Here is a 22623-nt window from a genome sequence, read left to right as displayed (position 1 = left end):
CTGACAAACGACAATGGATTCATGGCAATCATTAGACTCTTAATTCCAGATATTTACTGAATTCAAATTTCACCATCTGCCTTGGCTGGATTTGAACCTGTGTCCCCAGAATGTTCCCTGGGTTCCTGGATTAACAGGCTGGCTATAACACCACGAGACCATCAACTCCCCAATCATTGAACATCCACAGCTCTCCAGGGTACAGCATTTTAAAGATTCACAACCCTCAAAGTAAAGACATTTCTCCTCATCTCAGCCCTGAATAGGCAATCTGTTATCCTTGTTTACTAGGTAACCATGGTTTTATTAAACCGGTTATCCTTGTTAGATACAGGATAACCATTTTATTAAACTGGTTATCCTTGTTAGATAAAGGACACCATGGTTTTATTAAACCAGTTATCCTTGTTAGATACAGGATAACCATGATTTTATTAAACTGGTTATCCTTGTTAGGTACAGGATAACCACGATTTTATTAAAAGTTGTGTTTCAATTAATGGAAACAGGATGCCTATAATCACAAGAATGCATCAAAGGTAGCCACGCTAATCCACGCAGAATGGAAGGAAAATATTCTTTAAACAGGTTCATTTTCATTTAAGACATTTGGGTAGCGACATGAATAAGAAGGGTTGAGAGGGATGCGGACTACATGCAGGTGAATGGGTCTAGTTTAGTTTAGTTGGCATGGACGAGCAGGGCTGAAGGCTCTGTTTCTGCGCCATGACTGAAACAGTGACTTAAACTTAATTACATGTAGCAACCCATCTTGGCTATTAGCTGATTAATGGTGGAATCTGGCCAGGATTCCACCAACAATGGTCTGTGCCTGGAAGCATCCAGGGTTTGATCCTTATGCAGTACTGCTTCTGATACACTCTGGTGTTGTATTCTTGTACAGTTTCTCAGCGCATTCATACTTAAAAGCCAGTCCAAAATTGAATGAAGGTTGAAGAGTTTCCAGTGAAAAAACTCTGCTGGGTACAACCTGTCACCAGACTCCTGGAACAAATCCTCTACTTGGGTTGTGGTAAGATGAGGACGATGAAAACCCCTTATGGATATCCTTGAAGCCTCCCTGAAACAATTAACGATTCATGGGGATCCCTGGGCAGTGACTGACCAAAGATGGAAAAGGTTTATTTGAAGAGACATTGAACATCTTGAGAGCGTGTGTGCAGAGGTGAGGTCAAGGTATTGGAGACAATAGACAAACAGCTCATCGTCCTGACTATCCAAGCACCACCCATCCTGCTCACAGCAGGATCACTGCACTGGATACACCAACCATCTCAGAAACCATCAAACCAGGCCACAATTCACCCTCAACACCAAGCCACTTCTTACACTTTTATATTTTAACATTTGTTTGTGGGACTTGGGTGTCACTGGCTGGGCCCAGCATCAATTGCCCAATCACTAAATACCCCGTTCAGAGTCAGAGTAGGTCAGCCACATTACTGCAGGTTTGGTGGCATGTATAGGCCAGACCAGGTGAGGACAGCAGATTTCCTTCCCTAAAGGTCAATGAACCAGATGTGTTTTTATGACAATTGACAACAGTTACACGGTGGCCATTAGGCTAGCTATTTGATTCCAGTTTTCTTTTCGTACTGAATTCAAATTTCACCAGAGTGAGAGATGTCCCCATGTCTCTAGGACACTAGCCTGGGGTTTTGGATAAAGCTAACCCACTAGACCACCGGCTCCAGAACCCCACCGAAGGCCCACGAGGAGGGGGAGGTTACCTTTGATCCCAAAGGTGGGGCCTTGCGAAGGTTGCCGAACACAAGCGAAAACATTGATGTCCAGGTGAGCTCCAATAGCCTGAGCCAGGCCGATCGTGGTGGTGCTCTTGCCTTCACCCAGGGGTGTGGGGGTGATGCTGCAATATAAACTGGCCATTTAGATAGATTACCCACCACTCCTCCCCCACCCTCACCCCCACACTCCTCCCCCACCCTTACCACTCCTCCCCCACCCTCATCCCCACATTCCCCCCCCACCCTCACCTCCACCACTCCTCCTCAGCCCCCACCACACCTCCCCCCAAGCCCACTCCTCTTCCACCTTCACCTCTGCTCCCCACCCTCATCCCTAGTCCTCCCCATCCCCACTACTCCTCCCTCACCCTCACCACTCCTCCTCAACCCCCACAACAGATATTGGAAGTGGGAGATTTTAAGAAAGGCTGGCTCTACCCTGTGACAACAACGTATTTCCCGTCTGGTTGGTCCTTCAGCCGGTCGATTGTGGTCAGTAGCACCTTTGCCTTCGATTTGCCGTACAGCTCCACTTCATCGGATAGCAAACCAACTTCCTTGGCCATGCGGCTGATGTGCTTTGGTGTGCAAGACCGTGAAATCACAATGTCACTGGTGGGAAATAATGATATTTTTCAAAAAAAAATTAAATAAATCCAAGCATCCAGAACAGAAAGCACCCAGCACTACTGCATTTCCCTCTGGGTCAGTTTCCATGTGTTTTAACTCCATAACTAACCCTGGTCTCAGGGTGTAGCATGCTCCCAGTTTAGAGAAGGCCATACATTCAGTACCCACTCAAAGGGCTGACATTTCCAGGGTGGTACTGAGGGAGTGCTGCTCTGTTGGAGATGCTAACCTTTGGGTAGCATCGAGGCCCTGATGCAAGAAGTTACCACAGTCTCCAGTGGAAGGACAAGGACAGTCTCTCTGGTTTTCTGGTCAATTTTTATCGCCAGTAAACATGATTGAAAAGAGATTAAATGGAAAAGATTGCACTGCTGTTTGTGGCATCTTGCTTTGCAAATACTGGTCATCACTTCCCTCACTGCAACACTTGCTTACTCAACTGTGAAATACTTAGGGTTAGTGAATAGGCTTTAAACATTGAGACCCATTGGATTGTTATACACCCACAGGAACAGCAGGAGGCCATTCAGCCCTGATATGGAGTCAGTCTGCAGTCATGCATGCTTTCCAGTAGAGGTCTGTGTGATGATCAGGGATGAGGTGGTGAGGTGCTCAGTGGAGCTGACTCAGGAATCACACCCAGAATCTCCCATCGACAGTCAGAGTATCACATCAGTGAGGCAGTGGTCAAATACTCTCCACGGAACACGAGGGACAGTGGGCACAGCACAACATCCGAGTATCTCTGTATGTCACACTGAGTGGGAAAGCAGGAAAGAATTCAACACCACATACTGACTTTAACAGTGCCTCGAACCAACAGCTCCAATTACTCATAAAATGCTTCTAACATAGAGGCCATTCAGCCCACTGTATCCTTGCTAGCATTCTGCAAGACCAACTTAACTTGCCCCACTCCCACACCCACCCCTCCATTTCTCGGCAGCTATTTCCTCTTTAGATAATTGTCCAACTTCATGATAACAATCATTATTTACCTAGCTGCCGCCACCACATTCTCAGGCAGTGCATTCCACATCTTACCCACTCACTGTGTAAAACAAAGGCTTCATCACCTCTTTGCCATCCACCCTGGTTCTCGATCCTTCCTCCAAGGGAAACAGTTTCTCCCCATTCTTTGAGAATGGAAAGTAAGTGAGAGTCTCTTGTCAAGATACAGATAACTTTGCTTGGATAGGGTAGCTGCTTCCACTTTGATCAGACAGGCAGACCACTTCCATCCAGAAGGTCAAGAGCAGCAGATACATGGGAACACCATCCCCTGCAAGCTCCCCTCTGAGCCAATCTCCATCCTGACTTGGAAATATATCGCCGTTCCTTCACTGTCACTGGGTGAAAATCCTCAAACTTCCTCCCTAACAGCACAGTAGGTGTCCCTGAACTTTATCATGGCTCAAGAAGGCAGCTCACTACTCTCTTCCCCATGGCAATCAGAGACAGACAACAAATACTGCTCTAGGCAGTAAGACCAATATCGTGTGGGCCCTTAAAATGAAAAAGACCATAAGACCATCAGAAATAGGAACTGGAGGAGGCCATTCAGTCCCTTGAGCCTGCTCCACCATTTGATAAGATCACAGCTGATCCAGCATTCCTCACATCCACTTTTCTGCCTTTTCCCCATAACCTGTGATTCCCCGACTGATGACGAGTCTCTCTATCTCAGCCTTAAATATACCCATGGACTCCGCCCTCCACAGCTCTCTGTGGCAAGGAGTTCCAAAGACACTCAGCCCTCTGGGAAGGAAGTTCCTCCTTACCGCAGACACAGCGAGGCCACACACCTACCTGGGCACCGGCTCCACAAGTTTAAGCTTTGTGTATTGGATAGGCCACTTTCCTGGCTTGCAGTTCTTCAAATAGCGTTTTGCCCCCTCGACAGTGTTCTGTCACAGAGAATAACATTTATATCAGCACATGTTTTATACTGTCGTCTTCTCTTTTACTTAATATCCCACATTTCAAAGCTCCCGTTCTAATGGTGTCAACTTTTTACTTATTTATTCCTACACAGGATGGGGGGCCAGCCCAGCATTTATTACCCATCCCTAATTGGATGAATGCTAGGAGTCAACCACCTCGCTGTGGGTCTGGAGTCATGTGTAGGCCAGACCAGGTAACGATGGCAGTTTCCTTCCCTAAAGGACATTAGGTGGGTTTTTCCTGATAATGGATTCATGGTCATCATTAGACTCTTAATTTCAGATTTTTATTGAATTCAAATTCCACCATCTGCTGGGGCAGGATCTGAACCTGGATCTTGGGAACATTACCACAGTCCCTGGATTAATCCTCTAGTGATAATACCACTAGGGCGTTGACTCATTACAGAAAGTGGCCCACCCTGTGCCTCAACCCAAACCCAGCCTGTGAACCCAATGAGATAGACCATGTGTATGAGTTTGGTCCCCCAGACACAGCTGTACAGACACACTTTAAAACTGGAAGCACAGAATACCCCAGGGAGCAGACTTCTTACCACCACTTCTACCTCACAAGCCCAAAGCTGAACCCAGCTCTCAGCTCGGCACTAATAATCATGTCTGGGACTAGCCTGGACTGCAGGCCCAATGCTGCAATAAGCCACAAGTGTGATCCAAGCGGCTAGAAGTGTTCTAGTTTAACTGGACTCTCAGATTTGCCCAATGGAAGCTCACTTTTTCCCACCAATTTTAGGATTAGGCCGAAACCATATCCACAGGCTGATAGCCAGAGGATACAAGAGTAGGACAACAGCCATAGGAACCAGAGGGAGGAATGGTGTGACATTTTAAACGAAAAATGCACCAAATTACGATAATCTGGAACACTCTGCCTGAAAGGGCAGTGGGAGCAAACTCAATTGTAACTTTCAATAGAAAGCTAGATAAATATTTGAAAGGAAAAACACCCAGGGTTCAGAGAAAAGGGCAAGGAATAGGGTTAATTTGATAGCTCTTCCAAAGAGTGGGTGGGCTGAATGAGTGATGTACGACTCTGGGAAATCTCCCTCCATCCCCCTTCTCAGCTGTTGCCTCTTGCTGTTGGATATATTCACAGCTGCCCTCTGGTACCCAATCCAGGCAGTGGATATTTATCCTTGCCAGAGTGACTCATGTCACCGGGATTGTCAGACAGTCAGTCAGCACCGACAGGATTGGAATGGATTTCCAACAGCTGCTCTAGGCAGGCACTAGCAGGCAAGAGAAACAACAAAGATCCTGGCAGTAACGCCAGTACTCCCACACCCAACCTGGCACTGGGGAATTTCAGTGCCTGGCAGCTGTCTGTTTGGGAATCTGCAGGGTGGTGGCATCACAGAGTCAGCCTGAACGTCACTGAGGAATCAGCTGCTCCTTAAGGTGGTGTCCTGGGTTGTTACAGCAAGAAGACTGGATACTCTGAAGGTGTGTGCAGTAACTGGAAAACGTTTCACAAGATACTGAAATAGGTCGTGGTAAACTGTTGTGAGGCGCAAAGGAACTTCATTTGTACTATTTTAATTGGTTTTCAGTGAATTCACAAAAAAACAGGTCTACTCGACTTATCTAATTCACTCTTTGGGTAAAGTTCTCAACCCCAATATCCCAAAGTCCCTGTACTGGAGATGGTGCCTGGGAGTAAACCACTGATTTCATTCTAGATGTGTATTTTAGCTCAAAGATCCTTGCAAAAATGGAAGAATCTCCCATCATGAAAATATAGAAGACTGGAGCAGAAGGTGGCCAATTGGCCCAAGGAGCCTGCTCCACCATTCAATATGATCATGGTTGAGCATCCAACTCAGTCCCCTGTTCCTGCTTTCTCCCATATCCTTTAGCCCCCAATAACATTGTCTAACTCCTTCTTAAAAACATTCCAGGTTTTGGCCTCAACCGGTTTCTGTAACAGAGAATTCCCCAGGCTCCTCACTCTCTGGGTGAAGACATTTCTCCTCATCTCAGTCCTAAATGGTCTACCAATAGCTTCAGACTGCAATACTTCCCCCCCAATTCCCCCCCCTGCGCCCCCACCCACCGGGGTCATAAGGAACATTCTTCCTGCATTTACCCTGCTAAATTCTATAAGAATGCAATGGGTTTCCATGAGATTCCCCCTTCACTCATCAAACCAATCTCCCCCAAAGCAAGAGTGAAGTTAATAGATGAAAATGAGCAAACTCACTGCCATAAGCATACAGACAGTCATCGGCCCCACTCCGCCAGGCACCGGGGTGATGTACGAAGCCACTTCTTTGGCTTCATTGTAAGCCACGTCACCAACCACACGCTTCCCACTCGGCTTGGTGCTGTCTGAAACAAAACAGGGGGGCACTGTTACAGCAAACACTGACATTAGTGAGCATGAAAGTACCTGGGACACACTCAGAGGAATCCACACTCAGGGGAGTCACATACAGAATTACTGATATGAGAGACAGCAAGAGAGATAGAGAGTGAGAGTGACAGAGTTACAACCTGGGGCTCAGTCAAGGTGTTGAGTTTGATGTGAACGTTTGTGACATATTGGCAGATACTTGGGCTTCCATATGACTGAGCCACATACACTAGGGATGCAATCTCAAATGATCTAATAATTACAAGGAGTCATAACTTAAAGGCAATTTTTAACTGAACCCCTTAATGAGTTTGCAATCTCTAAATCGCAAATATTTACCTGGTGTGGCATTGCGTTATAATTCATCAATGGAGTGTGCATTGCTTTGGCAACATGCACTTTTAAAAACATGTTGCAGCCTGGAAGTAGAGCTGAGCAGGAAGCTCTCTTCCTCTGCCATTGGCCTGTATTGGAGGGATTTTCAGGTTGACACATAACCCATTTGGTCACTTTACGAACACACCTTTCTCAGCCATCAGTTAGGTGTTTAGATGCACTTGGGTATTGCTAATTGTGGAGAGAATATGTCCAAAAGGTACTTAAATTCCTTGGAACTGTCCAAACAGTGCACTGGCAAGGTCTGAAAACAGGTCGACTATGTGTCAGGATGTCAAGAGGTGTTGACAAGCATCGATTTGACCAGCATTACCAAGTGTTGAACTGTCAAGAACTGTTCCATTGTGCTTTGATGAACAAGGATACTCATCTTCATAGTCACTCTGCGATTTAGTACTTTAAGTAACTGAACTATATTTCTTCTCCTATGTGCACGAGCACTTACAAATACTCAATGAGCTGGCATGGCAGATGAAAGGAGAAGGGGTGGGTGGCAGTAAGCACGGAGTTGCCATAAGCGTGGGAGGGACCATGTGAGATTGGTTCAGGGCATAGCACATAAGGGACCACGCACTCGCAAAAGTCTCAAGGAATTGGCTAAAACAAGACAGAATTCAAGTAAGTGGTTTTAGCCATTTCAGAGTGTCTTTTCACACAGAACAATTAAACGATATGGCTGATTTCCCAAATGGTCTTTTCCATGTTGATGGGGCACTTTTGACTGTTTATTGAATTGAAATGTTTGTTGACAAAAGAGTTTAAGCATTTAAGAGCTAAACATTCAAGTGAAATGTTTCAAATAAAAACAAAACACTGCTGAATATTGCTGAATTTCTCCACCACTACTTCAGTGAAATGCTTTTTTTACAAAAGGGACCAGCTTTAGCAATTTCCATGTATTGGATTTCTTTGTATGTGTGGTGTCCTACCAATAGTGACATCATTAATAGAATAATAGTTTGGAACGCTGAGTCTACTGGGCCTAAATACCACCCTCCGTACCTGGATCCTGGATTTCGTGACTGGGAGACCCTCAGTCAGTCTGGATTGGAAACAGTATCTCCAACACCTTCCCACTGAGCACGGGGTCCACCCAGGGCTGTGTGCTCAGTCCACTGCTGTTCACCCTGCTGACACACAACTGTGCAGGGATGCACTTTTCGAAACATATCATTAAGCTTGCTGCTGACACGACTGTAGTGGGTCTCATAGTGATGAGTCAGCAAAGAAGAGGTGCAGCGACTAACGGACTGGTGCAGAGCCAACAACCCATCTCTGAATGTGGACAAGATGAAAGAGATATTTGTCGACTTCAGGAGGGCATGGAGCGACCACTCTCTGCTGGACTTCGTTGGCTCCCCTGTGGCGATCATGAAGAGCACCCAACTTCTTGGCATCCACCTGATCCTTCAACACCAACTCCATAGCCAAGTAAGCCCAGCAGCGTCTCTACTTTCTGTGCAGACTGAGGAAAGCCCACCTCCCACCCCCCATCCTCACTACATTCTACAAAGGGTTCCTTGAGAGTACCCTGAGCTGCTGTATCACTGCCTGGTTCAGGAATTGCACCGTCTCGGATTGTACAATGGATAGTGAGAACAGCTGAGACGATCATTGGGGTCTCTCTTCCTTCCTTTAGGCATTTATAGAGTAACCTCGATTACCCAAACACCACAGACAGGGAATATTATGCTCGGATGCTCAAATAATCAAATGCTGGATAACACAGTTGAACCAAGCATCGGGACCTTGTGATTTTGTCCGGATAATGCGAAATTCGGATAATCGAGTGCTGGATAATAGAGGTTCCTCTGTACACTACACGCAGCATCCGAAAGGCTAAGGGCATTGTGGAAGACTCCACACACCCCTCACTCAAACTCTTCTCCTTCCTGCCATCTGACAGAAGATACTGGAGCATTCAGTCTCTCACAGCCAGACTGTGCAACAGCTTCTTCCCCCAAGCCACCAGGCTCCTTAACACTGTATGACTGGACTCTATTCCATCTGCAATTCTTGGCATAACTTTTCGAATTGTTGCTAAAACAATGTTTTATTAATGATCATTCATTATTACACTGTAATTTATCCACCACTGTGTCTTGTCTCGTCAGGAATTACTGTGCTGTCATGCATGTTTTGCGCTTTCCTTACACACTCTAAGCTGTCCTGTGTATGAAAGTACTCTTGTGTAGTTTGTGTTGGCCATGTAGCACCTTGCTCCTGGGGGAATGCTGTCCCATTTTGACTGTATAAGTTGTATATGGTAAGAATTACAAATAAAATTACTCTTGACTCTTGCCTCTCCTGGCTAGAGGGCATCAGTTTAAGGTTAAGGTTGAAAAGAATAAATAGGGAACCTGAGGGGCAACCTTTTTACACAGAGAGTGGTACGCATATGGAATGAGCTGCCAGCGGAAGTTGTTGAGATGGGTACATTAACAACATTTAAAAGGCATTTGGACAAATACATAGATAGGAAAGATTTAGAAGGATATGGGCCAAGTGCAGGGAAATGGGGTTAGTGTGGATGGACATTTTGGTCAGCATGGACCAGTTTGGATCTGTCTCTATGCTGTAGGACTCTGACATAGGGAAAACTTTTCCACTTGTGGAAAGGTCCAGAAGTGGGAATCATTCATATGAGACAAAGTTGCTAATAAATTCCATCTGGAATTCAGGAGAAACACCTTCAGGAACCCAGAGACCAAAGATTCTGACTATGCTAACCTACAACATAGTTGATCTGAATATGATCATACTAATCAGGAACAGGTGGAGGCCATTCAGCAAGATGCTGGCTGAAGCAACTGCAACCTCAAGTACATGTTCCTTCCTACCCCTCGTAACCTTTCACCCTTCACTTAACAAGAATTGATCTACCTCTGTCTTAAAAATATTCAAGAATTCTGCCAACTTTTCAGAAGAGAGTTCCAAATACTCAATTATCTGAGAAAAAAAAATCATCTAATCTCTGTTTTAAATCGGTGATAACTGATTTTTAAACAATGACCCCTGGTTAGGTTCTCCCATGGGGGAGGAAACATCTTGTCCACATCCAGCCTGTCAAGACCCCTCAGGATGTTACAGGTTTCAATCAATCAATCCCCTCTCACTCTTCTTGCAGACGTAAACCTAATCTGGCTGTTTCCTCATAAAGGCAACCCACCCACTCTAGATATTAGTGTGGGAAACCTTCTTTGAACTGCCTTCAGTGCATTAACATCCTCCGTAACAAGGTGATCCACCACAGATCCTCCAGATGTGGTCTCACCGATGTCCTGTATAATTAAAACATACTCTCGCTGGGGGAAATTGTGTTCTTTATCCCATGAAAGAAAGAACATGTTTAGAGAAACTTAGATTAATAAGTAAGGGAGAAAGGAGCTGGAGGACACGTACGTGTGGAAATGAAAGATATGGGAGGAGGCTTGTACAGAGCTTTAACATACTGGGCTGAATGTTGTTTCTAGAATTACACAGAAACAGACCAATGTCCATTTGTATAGTAAAGCCACCAGAGTCTTACCAGACCATAGGGCTGCTCTCTCTCTCTACACATGGTTTAACCTGACAGTCAGCACGCCTCAGGTGAGAGGAGAGATTGAGAAGGAGAGTCCTTCAGGTGACCTCAATCAGTGCTGGAATTGAACCCATGCTGTGGGAGTCTCTTTGAAAACCAGCCATCCAGCCAACGGAGCTAACTCACCTTTGCACAGTGACACTAATTTCGTAAACTATTCCAAGGTGCTTTGAGGGAGCAACTATCAGACAGGAGTACAGAAACGTTGTGCAATTGCAGAAGAGGTAGCAGCAGAATTAGCCATTCAGTCTGCTCTGACGCTCAGTGAGATTTTGACTGAACTAATAATCTCCTCAACTCCACTTCTTGTCTTTACCCCATACTCTTTGATTTTCTTGCTGATTTAAAACCTGTCTCTCAGCTTCGAGTATTCTTAGCGACTGTGCCCCAACAGATCTTTTTAGTAAAGAATTCCACAGATGCACTACCATCTGAGAAGAAATTCCTCCCCCCATCTCTGTTTTCAGTGAATAACCCCTTACCCTGAGACAGTGATCATTATATCATGCGATAGTGATAATGCCCTCTGGTCTCTGGCTCTGCACAAAGGGAAGCAACCTAACCATATCTACCCGGGAAGAATCTTGGTAAATCTCCTCTGCACCCTATACAGAACAAGTGCATTCTTTTTACTCAGTGGGAAGCAGTAGTCCAGCTGTGAACTAGCCCGCATTTTATACAGTTACAGATTAGCTGTTCTTGTATTCTATGCTTTGGCTAATTAGGGCATACCCCATATTCCTTGCCTTCTTATCTACCAGCTCTAGTACATTCAGGATTCTAAGGATATGCACGGCAAAGTTCCTCTGATCCTGAGGACTTTCCAGGGTCCTACCATTTATATTGTGTAACCTTTTTCTTTGTTAGCCCTATCCAAGTGCATTGTCTCATTTTTCTAGATTGAATTTCATTTGCCATTGCTTTGCCCACCTGACCAGTCCATTGACATCCTTCGCCAGTTTACAGCTATCTTCTAACACTTTGCTACTCTACCAATTACTGTGTCATCCAAAACTTCTTAAGTGGGCGGCACAGTGGTTAGCACTGCTGCCTCACAGTGCCAGAGACCTGGGTTCAATTCCCACCTCAGGCAACTGTCTGTGTGGAGTTTGCACATTCCCCCCATGTCTGCGTGGGTTTCCTCTGGGTGCACCAGTTTCCTCCCACAGTTCAAAAAGGTGCAGGTTAGGTGAATTGGCCATGCTAAATTGCCCGTAGGGGATTGGGTCTGGGTGGGTTGTGCTTCGGCAGATCGGTGTGGACTTGTTGGGCCGAAGGGCCTGTTTCCACACTGTAAGTAAGTAAGTAAGTAAGTAGTCAGGTTAGGTGATCAGAAGCTTACCAAGTGTTTTAAACCCGAAGACTGAGGTACAGAGCTAGAGAGGCGGGGAGGCTGAGAGAGTGAGTGAGACTGAAGGCACGGCAATCAAAATAGGGGATACCCGAGAGACGAGAGTGGAGGAATACAGAGATGGAGAAGATTGCAGAGGTGGAGAAGATTACAGAACTGTTTTAAAATGAAGTTACAAACTTTAAAACTCAGCTGTTGCTGGACCGTGAGCCAATGTCAGTCAGCGAGGGTCAATGAGGGTGGATGAGGCTTGGTGAGAGTTAATGGTCAGATTTGTATGAGCTGAAACTCAGAGGTTACATAAACGTAAAAGCTCCTGTGGCTTCTATCTGTGAGGAGTAAGGGAAATCCCCCAATGTATTAGTCAATTCCCAAGCAGCATCACTTACAGAAATAAACCATCTGCTCATTTTAAATGCTGCGTGTGTGGCAGCTTGCTGTGCACAAACTGGTTGCTGCTTTTCCTACAATGACAATAGTGCCAACATTTAGAGATGTAGTGCATTGCTGGGACACCTGTTTCCACTACTAAAGTGCAAGTTCGTCTTCAGACAGGACGATGAAAAGAGAGGGTTGATTTAGTTCAGATATGGAGCTGACTTTGCCCACATCAGTTCACCATCGAAGGCAACAAGGAAAGCAGAAAGAGAGCAGAATCCTGGCTCAAAGTCTCCCCTACCTTGAGAAAACTTGCTTTGGTCCTCGTTTCAAGGGACTGAGGTCTATCACCATGAAAGGGAGAAAGGAAATAAAGACGAGGACTTGTAAATAATTTTCCAATCAGAATCTCCTCTCACCGGGAATGTAGTTGATGCCACAATCGATGACGACAGCACCCGGTTTGATCCAGTTTCCTTTCACCATCTCAGCTTTGCCAGCTCCAACCACCAAAATGTCAGCTCTCCCAATCTAAAGAGAAAGAGGATGCTTTGAGATAGACATCATCAGCCAGAGACAAGGTTCAAACTAACACACCTGAGGGTCAATGCTCTAGCTAAGAGAAGCCAGACAGGTGAGTCAATAGAGGTCATCAACACTGTGAAGGGATTCAATAGAGCTGACATAAAGTACACGTCTCCACTTGGAGATGAGTCTGAAACCAATCAATAGAAGACAGTCATTAATTCAGGTACATTCAAATGATGCATTAAAGAGGGCATTGGATGTTTACTTGGAGAGAAAAAGAACTTAAGGAATCGGAATGGGCCTGTCGAGTCTCCTCCCCTGCCATTGACTTAATCATGGCTGACCTACTCGTGGACTCAGCTCCACTTACCCATCCTTCAGGAGGGTTTCAAGAATGTAGATCCTCACCTCTTCCAATTAACTCGCAAAGGGCTAAGAAACATGGCCCGAGTCAGCCACCATTTATTTTCCCTGGAATCCTTTGTCCCCGATTACTCCAACCATTCACAGCCTCTCACCTAGGCCGCCCACTGCCCTTCCCTCTTATCGCCACAGTTAGAGCTCCACTTACCCACCCACTCACCATAACCCTTAATTCCTTTACTGTTCAAAAATCTATTTATCTTTGCCTTAAAAACATTCAATAAGGTAGCCTTAATTGCTTCACTGGGCAGGGAATTCCACAGATTCACAACCCTCTGGGTGAAGAAGTTCCTCCTCAACTCAGTCTGAAATCTGCTCCCCCTTATTTTGAGACTATGCCCCCTAGTTCTAGTTTCACCCAGTAGTCATAACAACCTCCCTGGTTCTATCTTTTCTATTCCCTTCGTAATTTTATACATTTCTATAAGACCCTCCCCCCTCTCCTATCTTCTGAATTCCAATGAATATAATCCCAGTCTACTCAATCTCTCCTCATAAGCCAAACCCCTCAACTCTGGAACCAACCCAGTGACCCTCCTCTGCACCCCCTCCTGTGCCAGTACATCCTTTCTCAAGTAAGGAGATCAAAACTGCACACAGTACTCCAGGTGTGGCCTCACCAGCGCCCTGTACAGCTGTAACATAACCTCCCTGCTTTTAAACTCCATCTCTTGAGCAATGAAAGACAATATTCCATTTGCCTTCTTAATTACTTGCTGCACCTGCAAACCATTTTTTTTGTGATTCACACACAAGGACATCCAGGTCCTTTGCACAGCAGCATGCTGCAATTTTTTTAACCATTTAAATAATAGACCATTTTGCTGTTATTCCTACCAAAATGGATGACCTCACATTTACCAACATTGTACTCCATCTGCCTGATCCTTGCCCACTCACTCAATCTGCCTTTACCCCTCTATAGACTTTCAGTGCCCTCTATAAACTTTGCTGAGCAAAGGTATGGAGCAAAAGCAGGAGATTGGCAAGAGGGTTAAAACGAAGAGTAGGGGGGAGACAATTCAGCCCCTTCAGCCTTCTCAAAGATTTAATACAATCATTGCTGATCCCATCTCGGCCTCAACTCCACTTGCCTGTCCTCTCTCCATAACCTGTTACTAATTCAAAATCTCTCTCTCTCTCTCTCCTTAAGTTTACTCAATGTCCCAGCATCCACCGCAGTCTGGGGGAGTGAATTCCACAGATTCACGATCCTTTGAGAAGTCATTTCTCCTCATCCCGGATCAAGATGCACAGATGATGAATCAAATGGCTTCTTTCTGCACCATTTTCATTTTGTGGCTAATAAATCCAGTCGGGGCTTCAGGCAAAACTTCTCTAGCCAGACAGTAGGGAGAATGCGGATCTTTAATATTGAGGTGAATAGCACCAGTGCATTTAGGAGAAAGCTTATTAGGGATGGGAGGCTATGTTGATGGGTAAAAGCACTAACTGCAATGAATAATAATTCCACGCCAAAGGCAAGCGGGCAGAGACAGGATGCTGCAAGCAACGCATAATGCACAAACAGTAAAGATTGCTCTCGTCTGCAAGATCATGAGGTTCCATCATTGACTACACCTTCACCACCAGAGGCAAGTAGGTAACTAGATTCAATGGGCAAACAACTGGAGGATCAGAAACACTTAAATGGGGTGAGACACCATGGAATCTGCTGGTCACATGTGGCCTTGCCCATCTCCTGCTTCCTTGGAAAAGCCTTTGCATTGATATAGCACCCTTACTGTAGCAAACCATCACAAGGTGCTTCAGAGGGAAGTTTATAGTGAGCCACGCAGAGGAGGTAGTGGGACCAATCACATAACAAAGGTCTGATCAAAGCGATGAGTTTTAACAAGTGCATGAAGAGAGAAGGAGATGCTTAGGGAGGGGAGTTACAGAGGTTTGGGCCAAGGTGACCAATAACAGGAGGAGGGGAATGGGAGATGCACAAGAACATCTGACAAACAAAGAGGGACGGAACTCTCAGACTGTGGGGTGATCGGATGTAGGGGAGGAAACCATGGAGGAATTTCAGCACATGGAGCCATGTGTTTAGGGAGATAGAAGAGTTTTAATCTCTGGGTGTTGACTAGTGAAGGGTCTCCTGACAGGCACTTGGTCCAGATGGCCTAGCCCTCAGAAGCAAAGCTGTTCTCCCAGTTTCTCTGGTTGGTGAGTTGAACCCCAATTAAATTCCACTGAATTTTGCCCCAGCCACAGGGAAACACTGTTAGGAGGGTTTCAAGAAAGTAGATCCTCACCTTTTCCAATCAACCAGCAAAAGGCTAAGAAACGGGGCCCGAGTCATTCACCATTTTCCTGAAATCCTTTGTTCCTACAGGACCATCAGTGCGTTAGTGACAACCTCATCTAGTCCCCAAGAGCAAGACGCCTGGCTTTACTCCAAATCACACTCAGCCCCTCACCTAGTCCGCCCACTCCCCTTTCCTCTTATCACTGTAGTTACAGCTTCCCTTACCTCCCCCGGCAGGTCAGCCGTCTTCGAATGGCAGGTGGTTACAGTGGCGTGGTTTGATACCAGGAGGTCCCGCATGGGGGCACCAACTATCTTGCTCCTTCCAATAACGACAGCTCGAGAGCCAGCCAGCTTCACTCCTGCAGCAATGGGAGACAGAAGGCATTCAGAGAGACAACTTGGGTTTGGAGAGACAGACAACCTATACATCGGTGGATCACGAGTTCAGAAAGCAGGCCATTCGGCCCATTGTGCTGATATCAGCTCTTTCAAAGAGACATCCAATTAACCTCAAGACCCTGCAAAAAAAGATTTACAAGGATGTTACTGAGCCTGGAGGGGTTGAGTTGCAGGCAGAGCTGGATAGGCTAGGACTTTTTAAACCCCTGGAGCCTTGGGGGCTGAGGGTTGACTTTTTATAAAGTCATGAGCTGCATAGTTAGGGTCAATAGTCAAGGTCTTTTCCCCAGGGTAGGGGAGTCTAAAACTGGAGGGCACAGATTTAGGCACTCTGGTTTTGATGCTTCACAGGAAGCCTGTTCCCCCACTTGAGGCCAGGATCCAGTGGCTGTAATCCTACAGTCCTCAGGCCTATGCTACTGCTCAAGTTCATCAATAGCAGACTCACTCAGTCCTGTTCAGAGCCTGGGCTCCCACCATTTCCCGAAGTTTCTCCAGTATCCTTAAGGCACAGTCCAGGAGGGTGACAGATGAGTGCAGCTCTGACAATAACTCGACAAGTTCAGCAGGACAAAGCAGTGCACTCGATCACCATCTCATTCACCACCTGAAGCACTGACACCACGGTGCCACATGTTCTGTCCTTTTCAGGCATTATTTCCCAAACTCGCAACTCCCACTGCCGAGAAAGATTAAAAACAGAAATTGCTGGAGAAACTCAGCAGGTCTCACAGTATCTGTGGAGAGAGAAAAAGAAAAGTCAACACTTCAAGTCCAGTCACTCTTCCTCAGAAGGGTTTACAGTTTTGAAGATCGATCACTGGACTTGAATCGTTAACTCTGTTTTTTCTCCACAGATGCTGCCAGACTTGCTGAGTTTTTTCCAGCAAGTTCTCTTTCTGTTCCAGATCTTCAGCACCCGGAGCTTTTTGTTTTATTTTGTCCCAGTGCGAGACGGCCGGTAAAGTCCATGACCACCTCCAAGGCACACATCACCCTGATATGAAACTATATTGCTATTCTTCCACCGTCAATAGTGAGGCATGGGATCAAATCCCCACATGGGAGATGGTGCAATCTGAATTCAGTAAAGACACTGACCCAATTTCAACTCCATAGCCAGTGTCAATTGTTACCAATCTCCCCTGGGGAAGGAAATCTGTCGTCCTTACCTGGTCTGCCTGACATGTAACTCCAGGCCCATACGTGTCTGATACATTAATGGTTCAGTGTTTCAGTAACTAGTTAGAGGTAACAGCTAATGGTGGGAGAGGTTAGCTGTCTTTCTCTTCTTGGTGACTTCACTGCAGAGTGAGATAAAGAGAGGTGCTCTCTCTTGCAGTTTGCAGACCCTCTGACTCTGTATTGTTCATACACTCTCTGACCACCATCTGGCCAGGAGACAATCAGAGCACTGTTGCCACGCTGATGATTATTCGCCCCCGTAACTAGTCCGGATTGCACAAACCAATCGACAATCTGTCACTGGGCAGAGCTTGCTCGGAACATACACACCCACAGCGGCCATTGGATCTCAAACATCTTTCTCCCCCAATCTCCCCCACTGCTTGAAGATGATTGATGAGGGGAGGGCACTGGATGCTGTCTACATGGACTTGACCAACACATTTCATAAGATCCCTCATGGTACGATGGTACTGAAGATCATATTGCATGGAATCCAGTGAGTTGGTAAGTCGGATACAAAATTGGCTTGGTCATGGAAGCCATGATGTGGAGGAGCCGGTGTTGGACTGGGGTGGACAGAGTTAAAAATCACACAACACCAGGTTATAGTCCAATAGGTTTATTTGAAATTACAAGCTTTCAGAGCATTGCTACTTTGTCAGGTTGATGAAGGAGTAGCGCTCTGAAAGCTTGTACTTTTAAATATACCTGTTGGACTATAACCTGGTGGTGTGTGATTTTTCTGACTGTGACCAGTGCTGTTCCACAAAGATCAGTGCTGGAGCCTCTGTCGTTTGCAATATATATAAATGATTTGAATGAACATGTTAGTGGTCTGATTAGTAACTTTGCAGATGACACAGAAGTTAGTGGAGTTGTGAATAGTAAGGAAGGATATTAGAGGATACAGCAGTATGTAGATTAGCTGGAAAATTGGGTGGAGAAATGGTTGATGGAGTTTAATCCAGACAAATGTGAGGTGATGCATTTTGGGAGGTCAAATGCAAGAGAAAAATATACTGTAAATGTCAATTTACATTGATGAAGGAACATTGAACTACAGAGGGATCTTGGGGTGCAGGTCCATAGCTCTCTGAAAGTGGATAAAGTGGTAAAGAAGGCATATGGCATGCTTGACTTAATTGGCTGGGACATCGAGTATAAAAGTTGGCAAGTCATGTTGCAGCTGTATAAAACTTTAGTTAGGCCACACTTGGAATAATGTGTGCAGTACAGTTATTGTGTGCACTATAGGAAGGATACGAAGGCTTTGGAGAGAGAGTGCAAAAGAGGTTTACCAGGGTGTTGCCTGGATTGGAGTGTATTATATATAAGGAGAGCCATAGTGGCTCAGTGGTTAGCATTGCTGCCTCACAGCACCAGGGACCCAGGTTCGATTCCACCCTCCATTTTGGGTTTCTTCCAACAGTCCAAATGACCTGAGAAATTGCTCATAGTGTCCAGGGATATGTAAACTAGGTGGGAAATTAGGGTTACATGGATAGGATGAGTCTGGGTGGGATGTGCTTCGGAGGGTCAGTGTGAATTTGATTGGCCATTTGGCCCGTTTCCACACTGTAGGGATTCTATGAGAGGTGAACAAACTTGGATTTTTTCATGAGAGTGTCAAAGGCTGTGGACGACCCGATAGAAGTATATAAAATTCTGAGAGACATGGTGCATAGTTGAACTCTTTTTCCCAGAGTAGAAATGTCAAGTATTAGGGGGTATAGGTTGAAGGTGAGAGGGGGAAAGTTTAAACGAGGCATGTGAGAAAAGACTTTCATACAAAGGGTGGTAGTGCCTGCCAGGGAATTGTCGAAGCAGATCCAATAACAAAGGCAGACACATGAACTGGCAGGGAATAGAGAGAAGGGACCACGTGCAGGCTGATGGGAGTAGTTCAGAATGGCATCATGGTGGCCGAAGGGCCTGTTCCTGTGCTGTACTCTTCTAGGTTCTAAAGCAACAGTGTAAACACAACTCACAATGAGTCTCAGGAACTCTTTCAAAAGGGAAGTGAATCTTTCCATTTGAGTCCTCAATTCAAACGTAAAGTAAAAAATGTGGTCTTAACATAATTCTCTATCCCAGAGGACTGTAGCTGCTCAGTTGTTGGATATAGTCTAAATGGAGACCAGAGGTGATCAGAGATCCAGGAATCGTGGCATTTAGGGACTGGGGTGAAAGTGGGATTGATGGAAACGTTCAGGCACAGTCTTAGTGAACGTCAGACCAGGTTGGAGGAGTGGCCTACTCCTAATCCCATTTCTTATGTTCCTGTTTGAAATGTAGTTCCTACCTGTGTGTTTAATTAGCTCCAGACAGCCATTGGGAGTACAGGGGATGAAGCAGTCACCCAGGTCTCCACGAGCCAGTTTCCCTGCATTAATGCTGGTTAATCTGGAAGGAACAATCATTGAGTGTTTCAAAAAACAAATGGCATGTACTGCGAATCCATCCAGTGTTTTACAGCACACTCACTACATGTCACATCTATCCCTGATGAGAGAGTGTGAAGCTGCCAGCTATTCACTGGAGTGCCTGGTCACAACTCACACTTGACATTTCTTCTCTTCTTCAGGAAGATACTGATGTAAAGGACCATCTCCCAATACCACCTTTTCAACGCAATCGCAGTTGGCCAATAAATGCTGGCCTCACCTATCACATCCACATTCCAAAATGAACTTGCATCAGTCAAGTCAAAACATATCAATCAGGACATTCCCTGAATCCACTCTGGTTAAGGAACAGCAAATGCAACTTTAGTACTGATCCAGATTAACGAACCATTCCAAAGCTGTCAGCTCAGACTGCAGTCACTATCCTTGTTGCTAAAGTGAACAGATTTGAATCTCTCTCTCATTCAAAGAATGACAGAGGAGTTTTCCTTGCAACCAAACGTCAGTATAAAGACAAAACAACTGATGATTGTTATCACAGTGCAGGTCACGGGAGCTGGCTGTCAGCAGGTTGGCTGCACTTACTTCCACTCCTATGTCTTATAAGACCATAAGACATAGGAGTGGAAGTAAGGCCATTCGGCCCATCGAGTCCACTCCGCCATTCAATCATGGCTGATGGGCATTTCAACTCCACTTACCCGCATTCTCCCCGTAGCCCTTAATTCCTTGTGACATCAAGAATTTATCAATTTCTGCCTTGAAGACATTTAGCGTCCCAGCCTCCACTGCACTCTGCGGCAATGAATTCCACTGGCCCACCACTCTCTGGCTGAAGAAATGTCTCCGCATTTCTGTTCTGAATTTACCCCCTCTAATTCTAAGGCTGTGCCCACGGGGTCCTAGTCTCCTCGCCTAACGGAAACAATTTCCTAGCATCCACCCTCTCCAAGCCATGTATTATCTTGTAAGTTTCGATTAGATCTCCCCTTAATCTTCTAAACTCCAATGAATACAATCCCAGGATCCTCAGCCGTTCCTCATATGTTAGACCTACCATTCCAGGGATCATCCGTGTGAATCTCCGCTGGACACGCTCCAGTGCCAGTATGTCCTTCCTGAGGTGTGGGGACCAAAACTGGACACAGTACTCCAAATGGGGCCTAACCAGAGCTTTATAAAGTCTCAGTAGCCCAACCCTCTTGAGATAATTGACAACATTGCATTCGCTTTCTTAATCACGGACTCAACCTGCATGTTTACCTTTAGAGAATCCTCAACTAGCACTCCCAGATCCCTTTGTACTTTGGATTTATGAATTTTCTCACCGTTTAGAAAGTAGTCCATGCTTGTATTCTTGGGAGGCGGCACGGTGGCACAGTGGTTAGCACTGCTGCCTCACAGCGCCTGAGACCTGGGTTCAATTCCCGCCTCAGGCGACTGACTGTGTGGAGTTTGCACGTTCTCCAAGTGTCTGCGTGGGTTTCCTCCGGGTGCTCCGGTTTCCTCCCACAGTCCAAAGATGTGCGGGGTCAGGTGAATTGGCCATACTAAATTGCCCGTAGTGTTAGGTAAGGGGTAAATGTAGGGGTATGGGTGGGTTTCGCTTCGGCGGGTCGGTGTGGACTTGTTGGGCCGAAGGGCCTGTTTCCACACTGTAATGTAATCTAATCTAATTTAATCTAATCTTTTTCCAAAGTGCAAGACCTCGCATTTGCTCACATTGAATTCCATCAGCCATTTCCTGGACCACTCTTCCAAACTGTCTAGATCCTTCTGCAGCCTCCCCACTTCCTCAGTACTACCTGCCTGTCCACCTAACTTTGTATCATCGGCAAACTTCGCTAGAATGCCCCCAGTCCCTTCATCCAGATCATTAATATATAATGTGAACAGCTGTGGCCCCAGCACCGAACACTGCGGGACACTGCTTGTCACCGGCTGCCATTCCGAAAAAGAACCTTTTACCCCAACTCTCTGCCTTCTGTCAGACAGCCAATCCTCAATCCATACCAGTAGCTCACCTCGAACACCATGGGCCCTCACCTTGCTCAGCAGCCTCCCGTGTGGCACCATACCAAAGGCCTTTTGGAAGTCTAGGTAGATAACATCCACTGGGTTTCCCCAGTCTAACCTACTTGTCACCTCTTCAAAGAACTCCAACAGGTTTGTCAGGCACGACCTCCCCTTACTAAATCCATGTTGACTTGTTCTAATCCGACCCTGCTCTTCCAAGAATTTAGAAACCTCATCCTTAATGATGGATTCTAGAATTTTACCAACAACCGAGGTTAGGCTAATTGGCCTATAATTTTCCATCTTTTGTCTTGATCCTTTCTTGAACAAGGGGGTTACAACAGCGATCTTCCAATCATCCGGGACTTTCCCCGACTCCAGTGACTTTTGAAAGATCTCAACCAACGCCTCCGCTATTTCCTCAGCCACCTCCCTCAGAATTCTAGGACGTAGCCCATCAGGGCCAGGAGATTTATCAATTTTAACACCTTTTAGCTTTTCTAGCACTATCTCTTTTGTAATGGCAACCATACTCAACTCAGCCCCCTGACTCCCTTTAATTGTTGGGATATTACTCATGTCTTCCACTGTGAAGACTGACGCAAAGTACTTATTAAGTTCTCCTGCTATTTCCTTTTCTCCTATCACTAGCCTTCCAGCATCAGTTTGAAGTGGCCCAATGTTTGCTTTTGCCTCTCGTTTGTTTCTTATGTATTGAAAGAAACTTTTACTATCATTTCTAATATTACTGGCTAGCCTACCGTCATATTTGATCCTCTCCTCCCTTATTTCTCTCTTTGTTATCCTCTGTTTTTTTTTCGTCGTCCTAATCTTCTGATTTCCCAGTGCTCTTGGCCACTTTATAGAATCTCTCTTTTTCTTTGATAGATTTCCTGACTTCCTTTGTCAGCCATGGCTGTCTAATCCCTCCCCGGATAATCTTTCTCTTCTTGGGGATGAACCTCTGTACAGTGTCCTCAATT

At 45.7% G+C, this 22623-nt stretch overlaps 1 protein-coding gene across 2 annotated transcripts in view; it reads right to left on the bottom strand.

The window, feature by feature from the left end:
- mthfd1b (methylenetetrahydrofolate dehydrogenase (NADP+ dependent) 1b) overlaps positions 1 to 22623 on the bottom strand; it is a 97394-nt gene that overhangs the window by 45624 nt on the left and 29147 nt on the right. For both annotated transcript variants that reach the window (XM_043696891.2, XM_043696890.2), the window contains exons 6-12: positions 19522 to 19622; positions 15855 to 15991; positions 12841 to 12952; positions 6561 to 6688; positions 4206 to 4303; positions 2205 to 2378; positions 1752 to 1888 (exon numbers count right to left, since the gene is read on the bottom strand). In XM_043696891.2, coding sequence (XP_043552826.2) covers positions 1752 to 1888; positions 2205 to 2378; positions 4206 to 4303; positions 6561 to 6688; positions 12841 to 12952; positions 15855 to 15991; positions 19522 to 19622 — 887 coding nt within the window. The remainder of the gene's footprint in view (positions 1 to 1751; positions 1889 to 2204; positions 2379 to 4205; positions 4304 to 6560; positions 6689 to 12840; positions 12953 to 15854; positions 15992 to 19521; positions 19623 to 22623) is intronic.

Source organism: Chiloscyllium plagiosum, unplaced genomic scaffold, assembly GCF_037043375.1.
Source record: "Chiloscyllium plagiosum isolate Xiang-an unplaced genomic scaffold, Cpla_swu_hap1 HiC_scaffold_8, whole genome shotgun sequence".
In the NCBI taxonomy this organism is placed as follows: Eukaryota; Metazoa; Chordata; class Chondrichthyes; order Orectolobiformes; family Hemiscylliidae; genus Chiloscyllium; species Chiloscyllium plagiosum.
This window is presented reverse-complemented; position numbering and strand designations above follow the sequence as displayed.